Below are 19,077 nucleotides of genomic sequence, written 5' to 3' on the forward strand. Positions count from 1 at the left end.
TCATGGTATGAACTGAGTAAATGCCCACTTCAGCACGTTCCTGCATACATATATTTTCTGTCTGGGGAATAAGCTGTGCGTGTTATGACTATATATCATGCACACACGTATATATATATATATATATATATATATATATATATATATATACATATATGTATGTGTGAAATGTTAAGGGAAAGAATGTGAACAAGAGGCTGTGTGTGTGTGTGTGTGTGTGTGTGTGTGTGTGTGTGTGTGTGTGTGTGTGTGTGTGTGTGTGTGTGTGTGTGTGTGTGTGTGTGTGTGTGTGATTCACTATGGTCTTTGGATCACATGTTGGACTCGTGATCGACAGCTATTACCCTCCCGGAAGAGAGCTCAGAGCTCATATATGACCGATCTATGGATAATCCTGTGACCTTACACCCGCTATCACTACCACTGCGCCATGTGTGTGTGTGTGTGTGTGTGTGTGTGTGTGTGTGTGTGTGTGTGTGTGTGTGTGTGTGTGTGTGCGTGTGTGTGTGTTTGTGTGCGTGTGTGCACGCGCTCACGCATGCGCACGCGTGCGTGTATGCGATCATTTGTATGCGCGCGCACATCCCCAAGTACACTTGTGCGTGTGTGTGGTATGTTTCATATCCAGGCAACTGTCAAGTACATGGAAACGGGTTTTGACACCTGACTGTCGGAATGCGAAGTTGGAGGTCGTGAAAAGAGTACCGAACACCAACAGCGAACATTAGCTCCAATTAAATACACTTACGTCATCAACAGGCTTGACTAATTGCACCATACAAGAGACCCAACAACACCAGTTCTGGCTGAGGCACAATTATAACCACCATTTTTATCACCAGAGAGTGTCAGGCCCCCCTCCCCCCTCCCCCCTACCCCTCCCCCCGTCCCGGTAATACCAGGAGCGGTAGGTAGGTACGTAGTCTGGAAATTTGGTATGTACTGTGTTGGTACTTAAGTGGTAGAGTAATGAAAGGCCACTTGTTCCCCCCCTTCCCTCTCCCTCCTCCCCTTCCCCCTCCTCCTCTCCCTCCTCCCCTTTCCCCCCTCTCGTCCACAAGTGAGATTTGCGTATTTGTGACGCTTTTGGTAATGCCTTTCATCTGTATGCTTCGTCGACAGTCTTCTTCTTATTCTTCTTCTTCTTCCTCTTCTTCCTCTTCTCATCCTCATTCTTCTTTTCTTTTCTGTCTTCTTCTTTTCTTTTCTTTCTTTCTTCTTCTTCTTCTTCTTTTCTTTCTTCTTCCTTTCTTTTCCTTCTTCTTCTTCTTCTTCTTCTTCTTCTTCTTCTTCTTCTTTTCTCTTTCTTCTTATTTTCTCCTTTTTCTTCCTATTCTTCTTTTCTCTTTCTTTTCTTTTTCTTCTTTTTCTTATTCTTTTTCTTTTCATCTTTCTTATCTTCTTTTTCTTCGTCTTCTCCTCCTCCTTTTTCTTCTTCTTCTTTTTCTTCCTCTATTATTCTTCCTCTTCTTTTCTCTTATATTCTTTTTCCTCTTTTTCTTTCTCTTATCTTTTGCTCTTCTTCTGTTTGGCTCTTTCTCCTTTCTCCTCTGCCTCTTTTTTCTCCTACTCTTCCTCCTTCCTCCTACTCCTGCTCTTCCTCCTCATCCTTATTCCTCCTCTTCTTCCAACGCCAGACTTTTTTTTTCTTTTTTGTTTTTCTTCGTCTGAGGAAACATCCTCTGGATCAGCTGGATCACAAAGTGATCTCCAAAAATCTGGTCAGGTGAGGTCAGGTCAAGTGAGGTCACCGCGTTGAAATGGTCAAGATGGTCGCTTGCACTGTACCCTTGTTGCTCTCGATTCGTTTCTACTGTCGAAGTAATCACCAACAGCCCTCACCAACTTCGCAGTCTCCACCAAGGGCACTTCCTCTTCCATCTCCATTTTTCTCTATCTCCATCCTCATCATCTCCGTTTCCAGCTCCTCCATTTTCTCCATCTCTACCTTCACCTCCAACACCATCTCCATCTCTATGTCTCCATCTCCATTTTCATCTGTCTTCTTTATCTCCATCTTCATCACTTTCTCCATCTCATCTCCATCTCCATTGACAGTCCTGTTTATTTGTTTCTTCCTTCATCCTTCATCTTCATGCAGACCCTGCGTCATGTCAAGTATCTCTCCATCAAATATTGTGCTTAAACCCACAACGTTTCCCTGTTAAGACTCCATATAGAAAAAAAAGACGCTCAGTTATCGGTCGAGTCAATTTACATACTTGCGGGGAGAAGGTGCGCATGCACCACCAACAACGTACACATTAATCTCCCATTATGCTAATACTAGGTGCTGCTTCCTCTATGTAAATCCCAGCCACCGCGTATGCAGGCTGGGCCGCTGACTACCGCGCCGCTTCGGAAGGCTGTCTTGCCCGTTGGCGAAGAGCGGGTAGCTCACACTTCGAGTATCTGAAGAACCAAGAAGGCTTTAGATAGTTTATTCTATTTAATGCCAGACTGTTTTACTTAACCTTGAGGAGCTCCTTGGGCTGTAAAGGGAATGAAATGGACTTCGGGAGAGATGTAAAGGTTGGAGATAGGTAAGTGTTCAACTCAGCCCAATTGACGCTTGAACAAAGTTTAAAGTGGACACGTCTTCAAGATGTGACAGATTCCTGTGTGTGCGTGTGTGTGTGTGTGTGTGTGTGTGTGTGTGTGTGTGTGTGTGTGTGTGTGTGTGTGTGTGTGTGTATGTGTTTATTTAATTGTAGTATGCTGTACATGAAAGGGGCAACACTTGTCCCGTCCAATTTTGTCATGCCTAGCTTAAAATTCGTATACAGTTCCAACTTAATCTACATCTTGATTTCCAATTGTATTTAGATCTAAATTCTTGTATAATTCGAAATTGGGCTATATCACCCTCTAAGCGTTGTGTGTGTGTGTGTGTGTGTGTGTGTGTGTGTGTGTGTGTGTGTGTGTGTGTGTGTGTGTGTGTGTGTGTGTGTGTGTGTGTGCGCTTTCCTGACTACTGTATATTCCTGGTTAGGCCACATCCACCGAGTTACTGACATTTTCCCAATAAGCTAATGTAGTGAAAGGAAAGTACAGACTTTACACACAGACTTTGCCACATTGTAATGTAGCCATTGTGGTGGAGGTTCCTGGTGATTGCTATTCCATAATCCTTTTTATCTTCTTGATAATCACAAGGCCCTTTCCTCCAAGCCAGTAGAAGTAGAAGGTTTCTCACTTCCCCTTTGTTTACATATGTATCCCAATCCTCTTGCGAGCATTGAAGTCTCCCATTTCATATAATGTCTCTAAGTCTTAATTGCAGGTTTTCCTCGACTTTCGGCAGTATCAGCTAACATTATTCATATAGCAGTGTATCGCGTCGATCAGGTCATTTGTATGTGTCAAGATCAGTATCAGTCCCTACCGAAGTCTATCACTTATCTACCTTCCGTCTTTAGACCGATTACTTCATCTGGAATAAGTGTTCTTGTTTTCCTCGCCTTCAGGAAGTCTATCTTCCACTTTCCTCCTCGTCGAATATGTATATTGTCTTAATTTTTGTGTGTGTCTGTGTGCGTACGTGTATGTGTGTGCGTGTGTGTGTGTGTGCGTGTGTGTGTGTGTGTGTGTTTGTGTGTGTGTGCACGCGCACACGCGTTTCCGTGTCTTGGATATGTGGGAACTAAATTTTTTAACGTTTTTAATGTTTTCACACAGTGGTGTGTTAAGCCGATTTTTATTTACAGATAAAAAATATATAAATATGATCGTTTGGTGATGTGAATGAACTTAGTCCACACGTGTATGCATGTGTTCATACTATTTGTGTGTGTGTGTGTGTGTGTGTGTGTGTGTGTGTGTGTGTGTGTGTGTGTGTGTGTGTGTGTGTGTGTGTGTGTGTGTGTGTGTGTGCGCTTGTATCGGAGAGGCTTCTTCCAAGCTAAGACAACCTGGCATTAAACAAATCAAAATCCCTAAACAAATGTAACGATGTAATAAAGATCGTTCTTGTAAAGTTAAGATGTTAAGACAAACAAACACAACAAAATATCACGTGCACCCCAAGTCACGTCCCACATCATATCATCATGACCTCTTAAACACGCATCCACCATCGTGAAGTTTTTTTTTACGCGTTTTAATTTGTAAGAAAAAAAAAATAATTAACTCGGACATATCTCAAAGATCTTATAGATAGATAGATAGATAATTTTATTTTAGTATACATTTTACATAAAAAAAAAATCAAGCCAATAATCAGTACAGATGAATTGATCAACAAATGTAAGGAATATAGACTGAGTCACAGGTAAGAATATGATAATATACTAGGGATAACTCAAAAAAGCCCAGTAAGGGGCTTATTTCCATTGAAGTCCCTTAAGAAATAAGATAACAAAAGTATACAAAAAATACAAATATGAAATAATACTGTAATGCATGTAGTAGTTTTACACCAATATTAACTACGTTGAAAAATATAAAAAATTCTAAGCACAAATATAATTGCCATGACTACTAGACAAGTAACCATAAAAAATTACTACAAGATACTTCGAATGACATGTAATTTTTTTTTTTTTTGGATTGAACCCTCAAGCTCGTTCCATAAAAGTGAAGTTGTAAGCTTGAAAGAATGTTTGGCCCCAAAAAAGAACTAAAACGAGGTAATATAACAGAAGTTCCACTAGATCGTGTTGTGAGAGTGTACTAACCGAACATGGACTACATTTTGTTTGAGGTATTTAGGTGCCTGACCATGTACAATATTGTGTATATGACAGGTAGTTAAAAAGTTCACTCTGTTTTCCGCTGTAAACCAATTAGGACGACTAAAATTGGATACATCAAGATGTGTTCCAGGATTTAATTTGAAAACTACCTTGATAAGTTTGTTTTAGCAGATTTGTAGTTTGTGTTTTAGGTGTTGAGGTAGACTTGGGTACCACGAACAACAACCGTAATCAAAATGACACTGCACTAGTACAGAGGCCAGTAGTTTGGTGGATTTAACGTCTAGAAAACTGGAGATTCTGTACAACAGCTGTACTCTGGCACTAACCTTAATAATTACCTTTTTTGCCGTTGTGGCATAACTCATGTTTTGGTCAAATTCCACTCCCAGATACTTAACACACTTTTTGTATGTGACATTGATTCCATTGTAGGTCTTATTCATCACTGGTTGCTGTCCGTATTAATTGCCTTATCATTGTGTTGTCAAGTGGTATTGTCTATTAAAGTTGTCATTTATAACATTTATTGTGGTAGTTATTCCCAGCACAGTGGTCATTCATTTATTAGTCATCCTAGTTATTGTAACAATATTGGAACACAAAGAAGCACAAAGGAAGAACAAAGAACAGCAGACCTTCTGGCCCTAACGAGGCTGTTTGTGTTTACTATACTAAGCTACAGAGAGAAAGTAAGGCAACTAGGCAATAGAAGATGAACTAACACTACTGCTATCATTTAGTTGGTGGTAGGTGTCGTGGTAGAGGTGGTGGTAGTGGTGGGGGTCGTTGTCGTCGTCATGGTATTAGATATGGTGGTAGTATCATTAGAAAAAAAAATCATCATCTCCAACCTCGCTGGTGGCTGCGCGCGGCGACCCTTTGAAGCTCCTCGACCTCCTCACCTCGCCATGACCTTCGGCAGGAGATGGCGAGGATGGGCACTCCTCTTGTCCCGAGCAAGCGGGAAGAGAGGAAAGGGTCGTCAACGTTTTAATACCCTCAATACGGTGACGGACCCTAATATTCTTTCAGGCCCAGAGACCGGACGATTTTATTCATGCGGGAAGTGACTTCTGGGGTCACATGAGGACCTAAGGAAGTCGAGACACCCTCTTTGCCCCAAGACCAGACCCTGAACTGAATAGAATCCCCCTGATTTTAGTCCCAAAGTTATCGTAGGTGAACCTCACTGCACTGAAGGAGTTAACTTTATTCTTCTTCTTTCTTCTTCCTCTCTTCTGCTTTTATTTTTTTCTTTTCCCCTTCTTCTTCTTCTTCTTCTTCTTCTTCTTCTTCTTCTTCTTCTTCTTCTTCTTCTTTTTCTTCTTCTTTTGGTTCTTCTTCTTCTTGTACTTCTTCTTTTGCTTCTTCCTCTTCTTGTTCTTCTTTTATTTCTTCTTTTTCTTCTCGTTCTTCTACTTCTTCTTTTGCTTCTTCTGCTTCTTCCCCTGTCGATCACGAGTCCAACACGTGATCCAAAGACCAAGGTGAACATTGCATTTCGAGTGTGCTTTTCCCCTCTGGTTTTCCTGGATATGTTCCCGCAAATATTCTATTTACGCGTTTTTTGTTTCTAACCTTCGACCGTTCCCTCTGCATGGCTTCTTATGATCAAGGTCGATAATGAGCCTCTTCAGCACCGCGACATACGAGGCGTCCAGAAACAGAGGAGCATCCCCGCTAGTTTTACCAGTTTCGAGTTAAGCAAGGATCGTGAAAGGCGTAGGCCTCTTATATATATACACATGTATATATTTGACTTTTTATCCCACCGTCGGAAAAGAAGACACAAATGTCGAAAGTTCTGTATATATAAAAATGTGAGGTGAGAAAAAGGAACAAGGAAAGAGCTCAGGTTACGTGACCGACGCTCCGTGGGTCTTGTGGGATTTTATCCCCTTGGAGTAAATAAGGTAGTAGTTGACAGCTGAGGTGGCAATGCAGTCAGGTGACCATTGACCGTTTGAAATATTAGAATTAGGGAAATATTTAATCAAGGAAGACTCGATTATTTTCCTTCTGAAACTACATTTTGATTTATAAATTATTTCAGCAGCATCCCAATGTATGCGATGATCTTTGTTTGCAGTGTGCTGAAATACCGCGGAGCTTTCTTGACCATATATTACAGAATTCTTATGCCAAGAATTCTGTAGAATTAATATTTCTTTCAGCTGTTTGAACCGCAGTGGTTCAATTACAATTTAAGTCAAGGGAAGCGTCCACACATAACCGCGCAGTTTTCCCTTGACTATGCGGTACCGACTCACCACCTGGTGTCGAAAACTGGAATTAAAATATTCCAATTTCTTTCAGCTGATCGAGCGGAACATGAGGGTCGAATGCAAGTGCCACGGCGTCTCGGGGTCCTGCGAACTCAAGACCTGCTGGAAGGCCATGCCCACCTTCAGGGAGGTAAGTCTGTGAGCAAAGCCGTGCGCAGGATTTTTGTTGTTGTTGTTGGGGCAAATTTGAGGATTATTATACATATATGGTTAATGGTATAGGGTTATATCAAGATACACACTTCAAATTGGCCACATATTACAAAGGATTACAAAGGAGGAGCATGCCGACAGGAGACCTTTTGGTCCATAACTAGGTCGGATGCGAAAAAATTATAATTATGATAAATAAATAGAAATTGTAATAATATAGTAATTAAATAAAATAAATAGATAAATAGGTAAAGTTAAATAATAAACAGGTAAATAGTAAATAATAATAAATTGACATAAGTTACATCAAAACTATCATCAATCATACAATGACATCCTATAGCTTGAAAATTTAACGAAATTATACGTAACGACTGGGAAAGATTCAAACACACCCTGGATTTCTAGGATGGGCAAACCCCCCCCCCCTCCAGATGGCCATGTCTGTGATCATTGACCGTTTACCCTCAGACAACCCATACTAGTGGTTTCAACCGCCACTGTTTGAACCGCAGTGGTTCAATTACAATGTAAGTCAATGGAAGCGTTCACACATAACCGCGCAGTTTTTCCTTGACTATGCGGTACCGCCGCGGTTTCCGCGCGGTTCAAACCACTAGTGTGAACAGGAGTAAACTAAGCTGTCTCAGGGTAAACGGGACCCTAAAATCCCCTTGAACTTCGAGACATCCAGGGGAGTCCCTGAGCTGGAAGCTGAGGAATCAAGACAGACGGACTGTGGCATCTACCTAAAGGGGTTATCACACTGGTCTATTGTTCCTCCAACCTCCGATTAATCGGCGATATCACCCACCTCCAAATATTCTTTTCCGCCGTAAAATCACAATGACGAACTATTTTGTTTTCTCAACAAAAATACATGTAATGTCATTGGATATGCTGCACACTTATACATATTAATTTCTTTAACCAGTATATATATTCCATTTTTCGGGTTTTTTGTCTTTCCTCCTTTTTATCCAAGCTTTATCCCTTTTGTCTTTTAACTCGCTACATCTTTTGTTGTACCAACATTCTACATATCCTTTTTACTGTTTTTGTCTTGGAACATACTTTTCCACCCCTTCCTTATAAGTTGTTGTCAAAATATTCCATTTCTCTTCTACTGTTGTTTCCTCCTTGTATATCCTTTCCCAGTCTGCTTTTTGAAAAAAAAAAAATAATAATAATTTTATCAATTTTTTTTTCCATACATCAATCTTCCCTTTCTATATTGTTCGTTTTTTTTCTCATGTATTTTTCTTCATTTAGTTCCAGTTCAACTAATATGTGGTCACTTTTACTTAGTGGTGTCTTCTATTTAATCTTGTCCATTATTTCGGGTTCTGATGTTATTATTAGGTCTAGTTTCGATGGTTCTTCCTCATTTCTATACCTAGTATTCTCTTGTATTCATTGTGTCATTGCATGTTCTATAGTCATATCAAGTAGTACATTTCCCCATCGGTCGTCTCCACCCTTCACTGACATCTCTTCCCAGCAGATTTCTTTACAATTAAAGTCACCCATTATAATTATTCTTCCTCCATCTTCCATTATCTTATTTAGTGTTATCCTTGTGTCTTCTAACATATTCTTGTGTTCTCTCTTTTCCCACGAAGCCGTCTTCGGAGGCCATAATTTACCACAAAATTCCTGCTCTTCTTGTCCCTGTCCTCTATCTCCATCATAATCATCTCCACTCTATTCTTTCCATATGTAATATTCCTCACATTTATATCCTTCTTAGTCAGGAATATAACTTCACCACATTGTTACTTCTCTGTTTCTAATTCAATAATTATATACACCATGTCCTACACTGTTGGCTGGTAATGGATCTTTCAATTTTGTCTCCACAATTCCCATTGTGTAAGATTCTTTTTCCTTCGGATAATTCATTCAGTTCATTCAAGTCTGTTATTAATCCATCTATATTTGTGAAGAACACTTAATTTTCTGTTACCTCCATTCTGTTTTCTGTTTCCCTTTTGTTTTTCTCTCCCATGAACTATTTCCTCACTTTCATATCCACTACTCCCCAATAGAATTTATATTTGACTCTGTTCTGTTCTCGCCTTTTCGCCTAGCTTCGATTTTTTTCTCTCTTTCCTCTTTATTCATCTCTCTTTTTATCCATACCTGTTTGTACTGATCACTTTCTGCTAGTTTCCCTGTTTTTGATAAGACATTCTCTGCTGTCGTTTGTGATCTGAATTTAAACTTAATTGGTCTGGTCTTGTCTATACTGTATTTCCCTAGTCTATATATTTCTTCAGTTTCTTTCCCTATTTCCTGTTCATCTTCCTGAAATATTTTTAATACCTTGTTTACTTTTCCTTTCCCATCTCTTACTCTTGTAGTCCTATTTGAATTATGCTTCTCTTCTATTCCTGATATAACTATACATTTCTTTTTATCTGCTAAGTCTCTTACTATATTCTCCTCTCTCAACAATTTAATCACTGTGTCCTTAGTGTGTTCCTTCATCTGTTGCTTCACTATATCTCTAAATTAAATTTTGTTATCTTCCTGAACTTTTTTCCGACCACTTACCTCTTTTGCTGTGGACTCTTTATTCTCTTTATTATTATTCTTTAATTACTCATTCTCATCCTTTACTTCTTTTAACTGTCTTTTTAATTCTTCTGTTTATTTAGGTTTTGATTCTCATTCTTTAGTTCTTCCAACTTATCAACTCTTTGTGTAGTTAGTGCGAGTTAGCTAAACCTAACCTCCCATGAATTGTTAATTTTTGTTAATTTTTCCTATAGACTTGCTAATCGGGGGAGGTTGTCATCTCCTTCATTAAATCCATAGAAATGACTATCTCTATTTTCTATTGAGCTGCTCTTATCTATGTTTCTACTTTTAATCCCTTTACTGACTTGTTCGACTTCAGCTGTTTTGTCTGCCCAGCTTTTGTTTACACCCCTTCTGACGTCCAGGGCCCGTTCCTCCCCTTCCTCATTTTCTTCCATTTTCCTCAATAATTCCTTCCCATCTCTTTTTTCTTCACCTGCCCACTACACAACGAGATTTCCCCTTCCCTACTAATACAACACAGGTACTCCACGATTTTTTTTTCCGGAGCTTCAATCTTCGCCGTCAATCCGGCGATTGTGTGTGTGTGTGTGTGTGTGTCTGTGTGTGCGCGCGCACCCCCCAAGTAACTCAAAATGTAAGTGTGCTCAATGGGTCATAAATGTAGTCTACATATACAGCTTGTATGCACGTGCTTAAGTCTAGACTTGTATTGTGTTGGAGTGGTTCCAGTAACAATAAACTGGCTTGGAAAGTCGTCTTTGACGCGAAAACAACCTAGGGCCCATTTGTGTATATTTCACGTTCATCAGTATCTCTCCTCGTGAATTTTCTCTTATTTTCTTAGAAATATTTTTATTCGTGAACATCAGACATTAAGCACAGTTATTAGTGACAGGTAAATGATATTTTGGTAGGCAATTAACACCCTTTTCCCCGTTGCCACAGATCGGCGAGATCCTGAAAGAGAAGTTCGACGGCGCGACGGAGATCGAAGTGAGAACGGTGAATGGACGTCCGCAGTTGGTACCTCACAAGGTTCACTTCAAACCCCACACGGACACCGATCTGGTCTACGTCCAGCAGTCCCCAGAGTACTGCGATTACGACATAAACGAAGGCTCTCTAGGTACCGAGGGACGCAGATGTAATAAGGTGATTATTTGTGTAAACCTGAGATAATGGATGTCCTTACTTTGAGTCAGTTCGCCTTTACACTAGTGAAAAGTCGTTGACTTTCGTCCATCGACACGATTATTTATTGCAAAATATTACAGAGGAGGAGCATACCAACAGGAGACTTTTTGGTCCATAACTAGCTCGGATGTGAAAAAATTAAATAATGATACATGAATAAATAAATTAATAAAAATAATAAAATACAAATAAATAATAATAAACAATATAAAACAAATAAATAGGTAATATGAATAATAAACAAACAGGTAAATAGTAAGTAATAATAAATGGACGAATAAATAACAATAGTAATCAAATAAGTAATAAACAGACAAATAAAAAAAAAATAATATAAAACAAATGACAGGCATTACAGCACCATGCTTATGTGTTTATCTAAATGAATCTTAAAGCTTCGAACTGAACTACATTGAACTGCCTCTACAGGAAGTTTATTCCATTCACTAACTACACAGTTGGCGAAGTTGTTTCTACCCACTTCCAAATTAAATCTATTTCCTGACAGTTTGAGACCATTATTTCTTGTCTGATTTTCATTCAGTGTGAAAAAATTGTCACACTTGATGTCAATTCCCTTTAGAATCTTAAAGGATGGCGCTCGTGTCGTATTCTGAATAATTACTAGTTTTATCAATAAAATAATGCTTGTGAATAATTTTAATTATTGGCATCATATCATGCATATGATAAATACCATAAGTAGACTATCATCTGTTGTGATTAGAGTTCATTTATCTATTTGTTTACATACGTGCCCCGCGTGTCGTATTTTTGAGGGACAGTTAGGTCACAGTTTTTGCATCTGGCCTATATAGGACGACTCTCCCCGCCCCCTCTTTTATTATTCAAATGCCATCTACACGCCGAAATATATGGTAATAACACAGTTTTTGTACTCGGTGGACTAATGCCCAACACGGACCACCCCAGACCCTCCCATACATTACCGGCCATTCTGTAATTTGGTCGCATTAGACGCAGGGTGATCTTTGTATTCCTTTAAAATCCTGCGTCTTATGTGCCGGTCCCGGAAAATATGCATATATATATATATATATATATATATATATATATATATTATATATATATATATATATATATATATATATATATATATATTATATATATGATTACAAAGGCGGAGCATGCCGACAGGAGACGTTTTGGTCCATATCAAGTTCAGACGCGAAAAAATAATGATAAATAAATAAATAAATGAATAAATAAAAACTATAATAAAGGAAATAATGAAATAAATGTATAGGTATAGTTAAATAATAAACAGGTGAATAGTAAATAATGATAAATTCACATATAACTAATAATAAATGAGAATCAAGCAAATAATGATAATTAACAGACAAATGATAACACAAATAAACAAATAATATAAAATAAATGACAGTCATTACAGCATCTTGCTCAGGTGCTTATCCAAATGATTCTTAAAGCTTCAAACTGAACTATATTGCACTGCCTCTGCAGGAAGTTTATTCCATTCATTAACTACATGGTTGGCAAAGTTGTCTCTACCCACTTCCAAATTAAATCTATTCCCTGACAGTTTGAGACCATTGTTTCTTGTTTGATTCTCATTCAGTGTGAAAAAAATTTCACTTTTGATGTTATCAATTCCCTTTAGAATCTTAAAGACCAGTATCAAGTCACCTCTAAGTCTACACTTTTTTAGGGAAAACAGATTCATATGTTTTATATTTCATTTATATTCTTTATATTTGGAATCAGTTTTGTGGCTTGCTCTTGTACTTTATATATATATATATATTATATATATACATACATATTTCTTCACCATCTTTACTCAGCCTGTGTCACAGTTGTACAGTTGTGGGTCAACATTGCAGTCAGTTGTTTTTGTTCAGTTCCTGAATTTTTTTTCAATGGACCATTCAATCCCATTCCATTTACTCAATAAGCAAGTAAGATATTCTTTGACCTAGGTATACTGTAAGATCTTTTCATACGTATTGCTTGGTGAAATCTTTAGATGCGTGGTTTGTAGTTTCTTGTAAAGAGAAAATAAATATTCATTCTATGAAAGACCCAAAAAGTTTACAGACATTCACTTTTGCATTATCAAATTGTTTTTTCTAATGTCTTTCCCCTTTTTTATCTTTAATAACAGTCTCTCTCCTTTTCCAGACTTCACGCGCAATTGATGGATGTGACTTATTGTGTTGCAATCGAGGCTACACAACACACAGGGAGCGTGTCATCGAGAGATGTTCCTGCAAGTTCCACTGGTGTTGTTATGTCCAGTGTCGCACATGTGTCCGGGATGTGGAAGTGCACACTTGCAAGTAACATCAAATGGATGACAACAGAGCACCACTTGATGACTTCATATAACCCAGAGTTGCATTTTATTTATTCACAAAAATAGTAATACAGAGAAAGTGCATGAAGATGATGGCAGCTACAATGCCAGTCTAATGCTGGAAATGTGATCGAGTGTTGGATCTGGTGGTCAAATCAATAGCAGCAATTGGACAATACATTGTATGCCAGTGCAAAACTGAAATGTGAATAAAATAAAACATAATCCTTTAGGAAATTTATTTTGTATCACTTACATAGTATAAAATGTGGTATGGCCAATCCTTAGACATTAAGGTCTCATTCCAGTCGAAGCACAGAAACACATGACAGCATTTTGCATTTCATGCAAAAATCAAACATTCTTCAGTGACTAAGCTGATATGTTGAAGGAAATGACATGATGAAATGGCATCAAGGGACTCCTGAAAGAATTCTCCATTTCAAGGTGTTGAAGCCATGGAACAAAATCTCCTGTTGAAACTAAATATTAACAGACAGATGTTTACATGCTGCATATCAAAGAAAAATAAGAGCCTGACATTGAAATCAAAGGGAAAGTGTGTATAAGAAAAGATCATGTCAGAAAGAAATGACAAATTGATAAAAATTATATATATATAAATAGAAATGTGCAGGAGTCTGAAAATTCAAATAAACCATTTACTCACTGAAATGCCATGAGGAAGTGGTTTAAAAAAATTCTGGGTTGGATTTTAAGCTCAGTGATATGTACATGAAAGAGATTTATTAGTTTTAGAAACAAAAAGGCACATGTATGAATAAAAATGTGTATGGAAATATCCGCGAGTGAATAAAGAAAATTGGTTAGATTTTGCCATTTCAATTAAAGATGCTGTTGATAGATGACATGGAAAGAAGTTTAGAAGAGGCCGCACTCATATTGACGGTTGTGTGTACCTGAAGTGTTGATAAACACCTTGTTTTGTGGATTGTACCTGACGCTTTGCTGCTCGGATTGAGATGTGTGGCCATAGCAAAGAAAGCTTTCATTTTAGGAGTAATATCCTTTTGTGGAGACCAGTTGTGAGTTGTGAGGGGTAGTTTTATGAAGTAGTCCAGAATACAGATTTTTTCATAAAGTTATAGTGTGCCATTCCTGTCTCTTTGCATTGCAAGACTTTAGTCAGTGCCTCAGTATCAATGTTTTACTGAGAAGATAATGTGACACAAGTGTGATGACATGTGGCCAGAGGCAGTGAGTTGAGTGGTTACTTCTAAGTGTAAAAGTTTGAGCTGAGCTTGTCAGCACTCAGTTTGTGACCCAATCTTTCTTACATCTGACAATCTCTGATGTATTTCAAGAATTATGTTGCCCAGATTTATGTAATTTGATCTGCAAAATATAGGTAGGGTCATGCTGCACTGCTGTATGGCCTATTGTGAGTAAAGAATTGGTCTGGCTTTGTTGCCCTGCCCGACGTACCACAAGCAGAGAGCTAATGATATTACCTAGCCTTGCTTGATGTGTTGCAGCTGGAAGAGAACCAGAAGGTGTCCATGGTGTTTTGCAAACAGAAGCAAGCTGGTGTGGTGATGCTGCCCTTCTTCACAATGTAATGTTAGAAGAATAGGGTTTGCAGGGCCTTGCAGTGTGGCCTACCTATTGCAGTGTGAGTGCAAGAGTTGATAATTGTACAACCCCACACTATGCTCTGTAAATTTGTAAAAGATGAGTCAGATTGTGGGAAAACAACCAAAGTTGTACTGCAAGGAAAGGTATGGATCTTCTTTGAGCAGGCAGTTAGCCACAATCAATGCAGGTCCTTGTTTCTGACAATATCAAAGTGGGCATCAATTTTCATCGTGTATGTAGATCATTTGTGAAGTAAAAACTTGACACTGACAACATGGGAGATTTGTATGAGGTGTCTAGAACCAAAAGGGTATTTACATTAAATCATATATTTGGAATTGAATAGTCAGGTTATACAGATTTATCCCTACTCATTAAAATGGTATAGGTTAAGACACAACTTCAGGCCATCTTTCCCTGTACTGGGCACTGGATATAGGTGGATTTGTCTTACAAGTCTGCCTGACTAAATAATACATTTCTTATATAGAGGAACCTTCTGGGTCAGCCAATGAGAGGCCACCATGGGAGCATACCTCTTAACCTCAGTCAGTATTCTCACTGTAATTATAAGAATTTTATTATTATCAGTTTCTATCATAAAACATTCAAAAGATTAAGAATGTAGTAATTATCATCCAAAGTTTACACTGAAATTATTATTTTCTTTTGATACTCTTATCATTACTGTCCTCTTATGTTTTCAGTATCTTTATTATATTACATAGTACACTTGAAATGTACATTTCACTTGATTTGTACATTGACCAACAATAGGTACTTGCTAGTGGTAGTCCTGTAAGATGGACATAAGAGAGAACCAGCTCCCCACTGCCCATCTTCATAATCTATCAACACTTTTATTTCCATCTATTTCAATGGGGCTGGCACTTTTGTCTCTGGACTAAGCTCAAGATTACTATAAACTCTAATTTTGTCCCAGTACTTTTCACACATGGAGAGCTGACAACTGGCAATTGTTCCCATACTCCACCTATCAGCTGGTGATATGGAAAGAGACCCATATTAGTAAGGTCAAACATATAGAGTATTGGCTAACTTAAAAATGGCATCTTACTACATGGACAAGATGATGAAAAGAAATCACAGAATGTATGAACTGCCCAATATTAGAATATACAGTGGTGATGTGATCTCTGCATGAGGTGAAGGATATAAACAAAACTGAGAGAATACAGAGGAGGGAAAGACTACTAGAACTGGACTTCCTACCATTGAAAGAAAGAAGAGAAAGAGGTGACTGGATAGTAGTGGTCAGGATATTAAAAGGAATGGATAAAAATGATATAGAAGATCTCATAGTCTGGGACAGGAGAGAGTTGTAAGGTCATGGGAACAAATATAAAAAAGACAAAATAAATTATATGAAGAATTACACTTTTCCATAAATAACCAATCCTGCCATTGTGACGTCCCAAACCTGGATCACATACAAATATTGTAACTGTTGGAACAGCTTAGAAGTTTATATAGCTCAAGCTAAATCCACAATCAAATTCATAGCCAGGTATGATAGGTGGAAAACAAAAGAGCTGAAATATCACAAGTCCTTTCCTGTATGCAACAATTAGTTAAACAATTACCCAGTGGATAAATACAACACAGACAACAATTCAAAATTTCTGTCACAAGTGATCTGTGGGAAGGTCTGAAGACCATTGTTAGCTACTGTGGGGCTGCAAGTCTTCAGTCAGAGAAACTCAAGGCTGTAACTGTTATATTTTCTGCATATGTACAAAGAAAACAACAAAATAAAGTTGGAAGCCACAGAAATGTGGTTTTCCAGAAGAATGCTCAGAATCCCCTGGACTGCCAGAGTTACAAATGAGGAGGTATTGAGGAGAGCAGGATTGGAAAGGAGCCTGATAAAGGATATAAGGAGGAGACAGCTATAATATCTGGAGCACATCCTAAGAGGTGGAGAAATAGTGAGAGATTGTTTACTTGGAAGATTGGAAGGAGGAGAGCAAGAGGGAGGCAGAGGCAGAGGATAAAATTCATGAACAGCCATATAAACTATGTGGAGGAGGGTGGACAGATGGTGAGGCTGGCAGAAGACAGGGGAAGTTGGTGCTCTATGATTGACACCATCACATAACAGTCACTTTGGTAAGGTAAGGTACATATGTATATCATATCATATATATATATATATATATATATATATATATATATATATATATATATATATATATATATATATATATATATATATATATATATATATATATATATATATGATTATGCTCTCACTGCCCATTTGGAGAGATCCATGCAACACATCACATCTTGCTTTGCAAGGCCCTCACAGCTTTTCAGACTTGAAGTTAGTCTGAAAAAATTGAGCTGTTTCACTAGTATGCACCCAATGAAGAGTATCATCCTCCCCACATCTAGATAGAGGAAACGGTACTGGAAACAACCCACTAGTTCACTTACCTAGGTTGCACCATTTCCTCAGATACAAAGCTGGACAAAGAAATTGACAGCAGACAGGCTAAAATAAACAGTGCCTTTGGCAGACTGTACAAGCAAGTTTGGACCAATAAGCACCAGAGGAAAGGCACAAAAATCAGTGTCTACAAAGCTGTTGTGCTGTTGTGGCTCTGAGTCATGGCTGTTGTGCTGTTGTGGCTCTGAGTCATGGGTTACTTATAGACACCACCTGCATCTCCTTGAGCACTTCCATCAATGATGGTTCTGTTCTATTCTTTGCATCTACTGGAGTGACTTCATCACCAATGTCGAGGTCCTTAAGAAAGATGAGGTCCCCAGCATCAAGTCCACATTGTTGAAGATCCAGCTACAATGGACAGGACACGTTTCCAGAATGGAGGACCACCGCCTACCTAAGATCATTCTGTATGACGAGCTGTCTTCTGGACATCGCAAAAGAAGAGCGCCTCTGAAGAGGTTCAAAGATAGCCTCAAATCCTCTCCCCAACTATGCCACATCGACCCCAGTCACTGAACCACTCTGGCCACTGACCATGTGGGATGGAGATGCACCGTCTACCTGCCTGTCCTGTATTGGGCTTGTCGGCCATCAGTGAGCTTGCAACTAATGTGGACAACTGCCTTCACAGATCTTTGTTCATGAAGCCAGGCCAAGAAGGAGGTATATATAAATATATATATATATATATATATATATATATATATATATATATATATATATATATATATATATATATATATATGTATATATATATATATATTTTTAGAGGGGGTGGGGTTCTTGTTGCATTACCTCTGATCCAAGCAATGACTAGGGAACATGGATTATCCTCTATTCACAAGGAGTTAGGATGAATACATATATCAGGAGGCACGTTCCCCTTCACAAGGGGGTTGGCTAAGTCAAAGACACACACACCCTATATCCATCCCACACCCATCCAGAAACCCATTTATTGTCCGTCCCATCTTACCTCTATGTGGATGAAGGGTCATCCCTGTACCCAACCCACTGTTCAGGTCAGACTCAGTAAAGCAAAACACAACATCTCCACAGCAGGATCCAACAGCTGAAGTTGGTTTACTTCCATTGCTTCATTACATGGTAACTCCCCCCTCAAGAGAGTACATAGCAGACATGAAAAAAAATACCTTTTACCTGCCTCACTTTACTATCCATTCACAACCACTCTCCACTTACACGTATCTCTCTCTCACTCACACTCATTCTCTCTCTATCTATCTCTCTCTCTACCTTTATATATATTGATACAAAGAAAATAAAAAAGTTAGCTCAGAAAGGGACCTAGGAGTAATTATCAGCAAAGACATGTGACCAGACAAGCATATCAACAAATAGTTGGAGAAACCTTCAATTTACTAAAATCAATGAAAGTGGCCTTTGACCACTTGGATGAGAAAATGGTAAAGAAAATATTAGTCACACTGATAAGACCAAGATTGGAGTATGCTGTGACACTATGGACACCCAGAACTAAAAAGAATACAAAGAAATTAGAAAGAATCCAAAGAGCAACAACAAAGATGGCACCAACACTCTCTAAATTGACATACAAACAAAGATTGTCCAAACTGGAACTACCAACCCTAGAACGAAGAAGAGAAAAAGGAGATCTACTGGCCATTTACAGAATTATGAAAGGGATAGAAGTCCTCAACAGAAATGATTAATAAAGTGGGATAAGGGAAAAACAAGAGGATATGAAAAGAAACTCAAAAAGGATAGTTAAAGAAGAGATTTTAAAAAGAATAATTTCCCACAAAG

At 38.4% G+C, this 19,077-nt stretch overlaps 1 protein-coding gene across 1 annotated transcript in view; it reads left to right on the forward strand.

The window, feature by feature from the left end:
- LOC143040697 (protein Wnt-4-like) overlaps positions 1-16,973 on the forward strand; it is a 333,549-nt gene extending 316,576 nt beyond the window's left edge. The window contains exons 5-7 of the mRNA XM_076212018.1: positions 7,014-7,112; positions 10,628-10,834; positions 13,043-16,973. Coding sequence (XP_076068133.1) covers positions 7,014-7,112; positions 10,628-10,834; positions 13,043-13,204 — 468 coding nt within the window. The 3' untranslated portion in view covers positions 13,205-16,973. The remainder of the gene's footprint in view (positions 1-7,013; positions 7,113-10,627; positions 10,835-13,042) is intronic.
- The last annotated feature ends 2,104 nt before the right edge of the window (positions 16,974-19,077 follow it).

The sequence above is a fragment of the Oratosquilla oratoria genome, chromosome 29, assembly GCF_046742065.1.
Source record: "Oratosquilla oratoria isolate Oo_2021 chromosome 29, ASM4674206v1, whole genome shotgun sequence".
NCBI lineage: Eukaryota > Metazoa > Arthropoda > Malacostraca > Stomatopoda > Squillidae > Oratosquilla > Oratosquilla oratoria.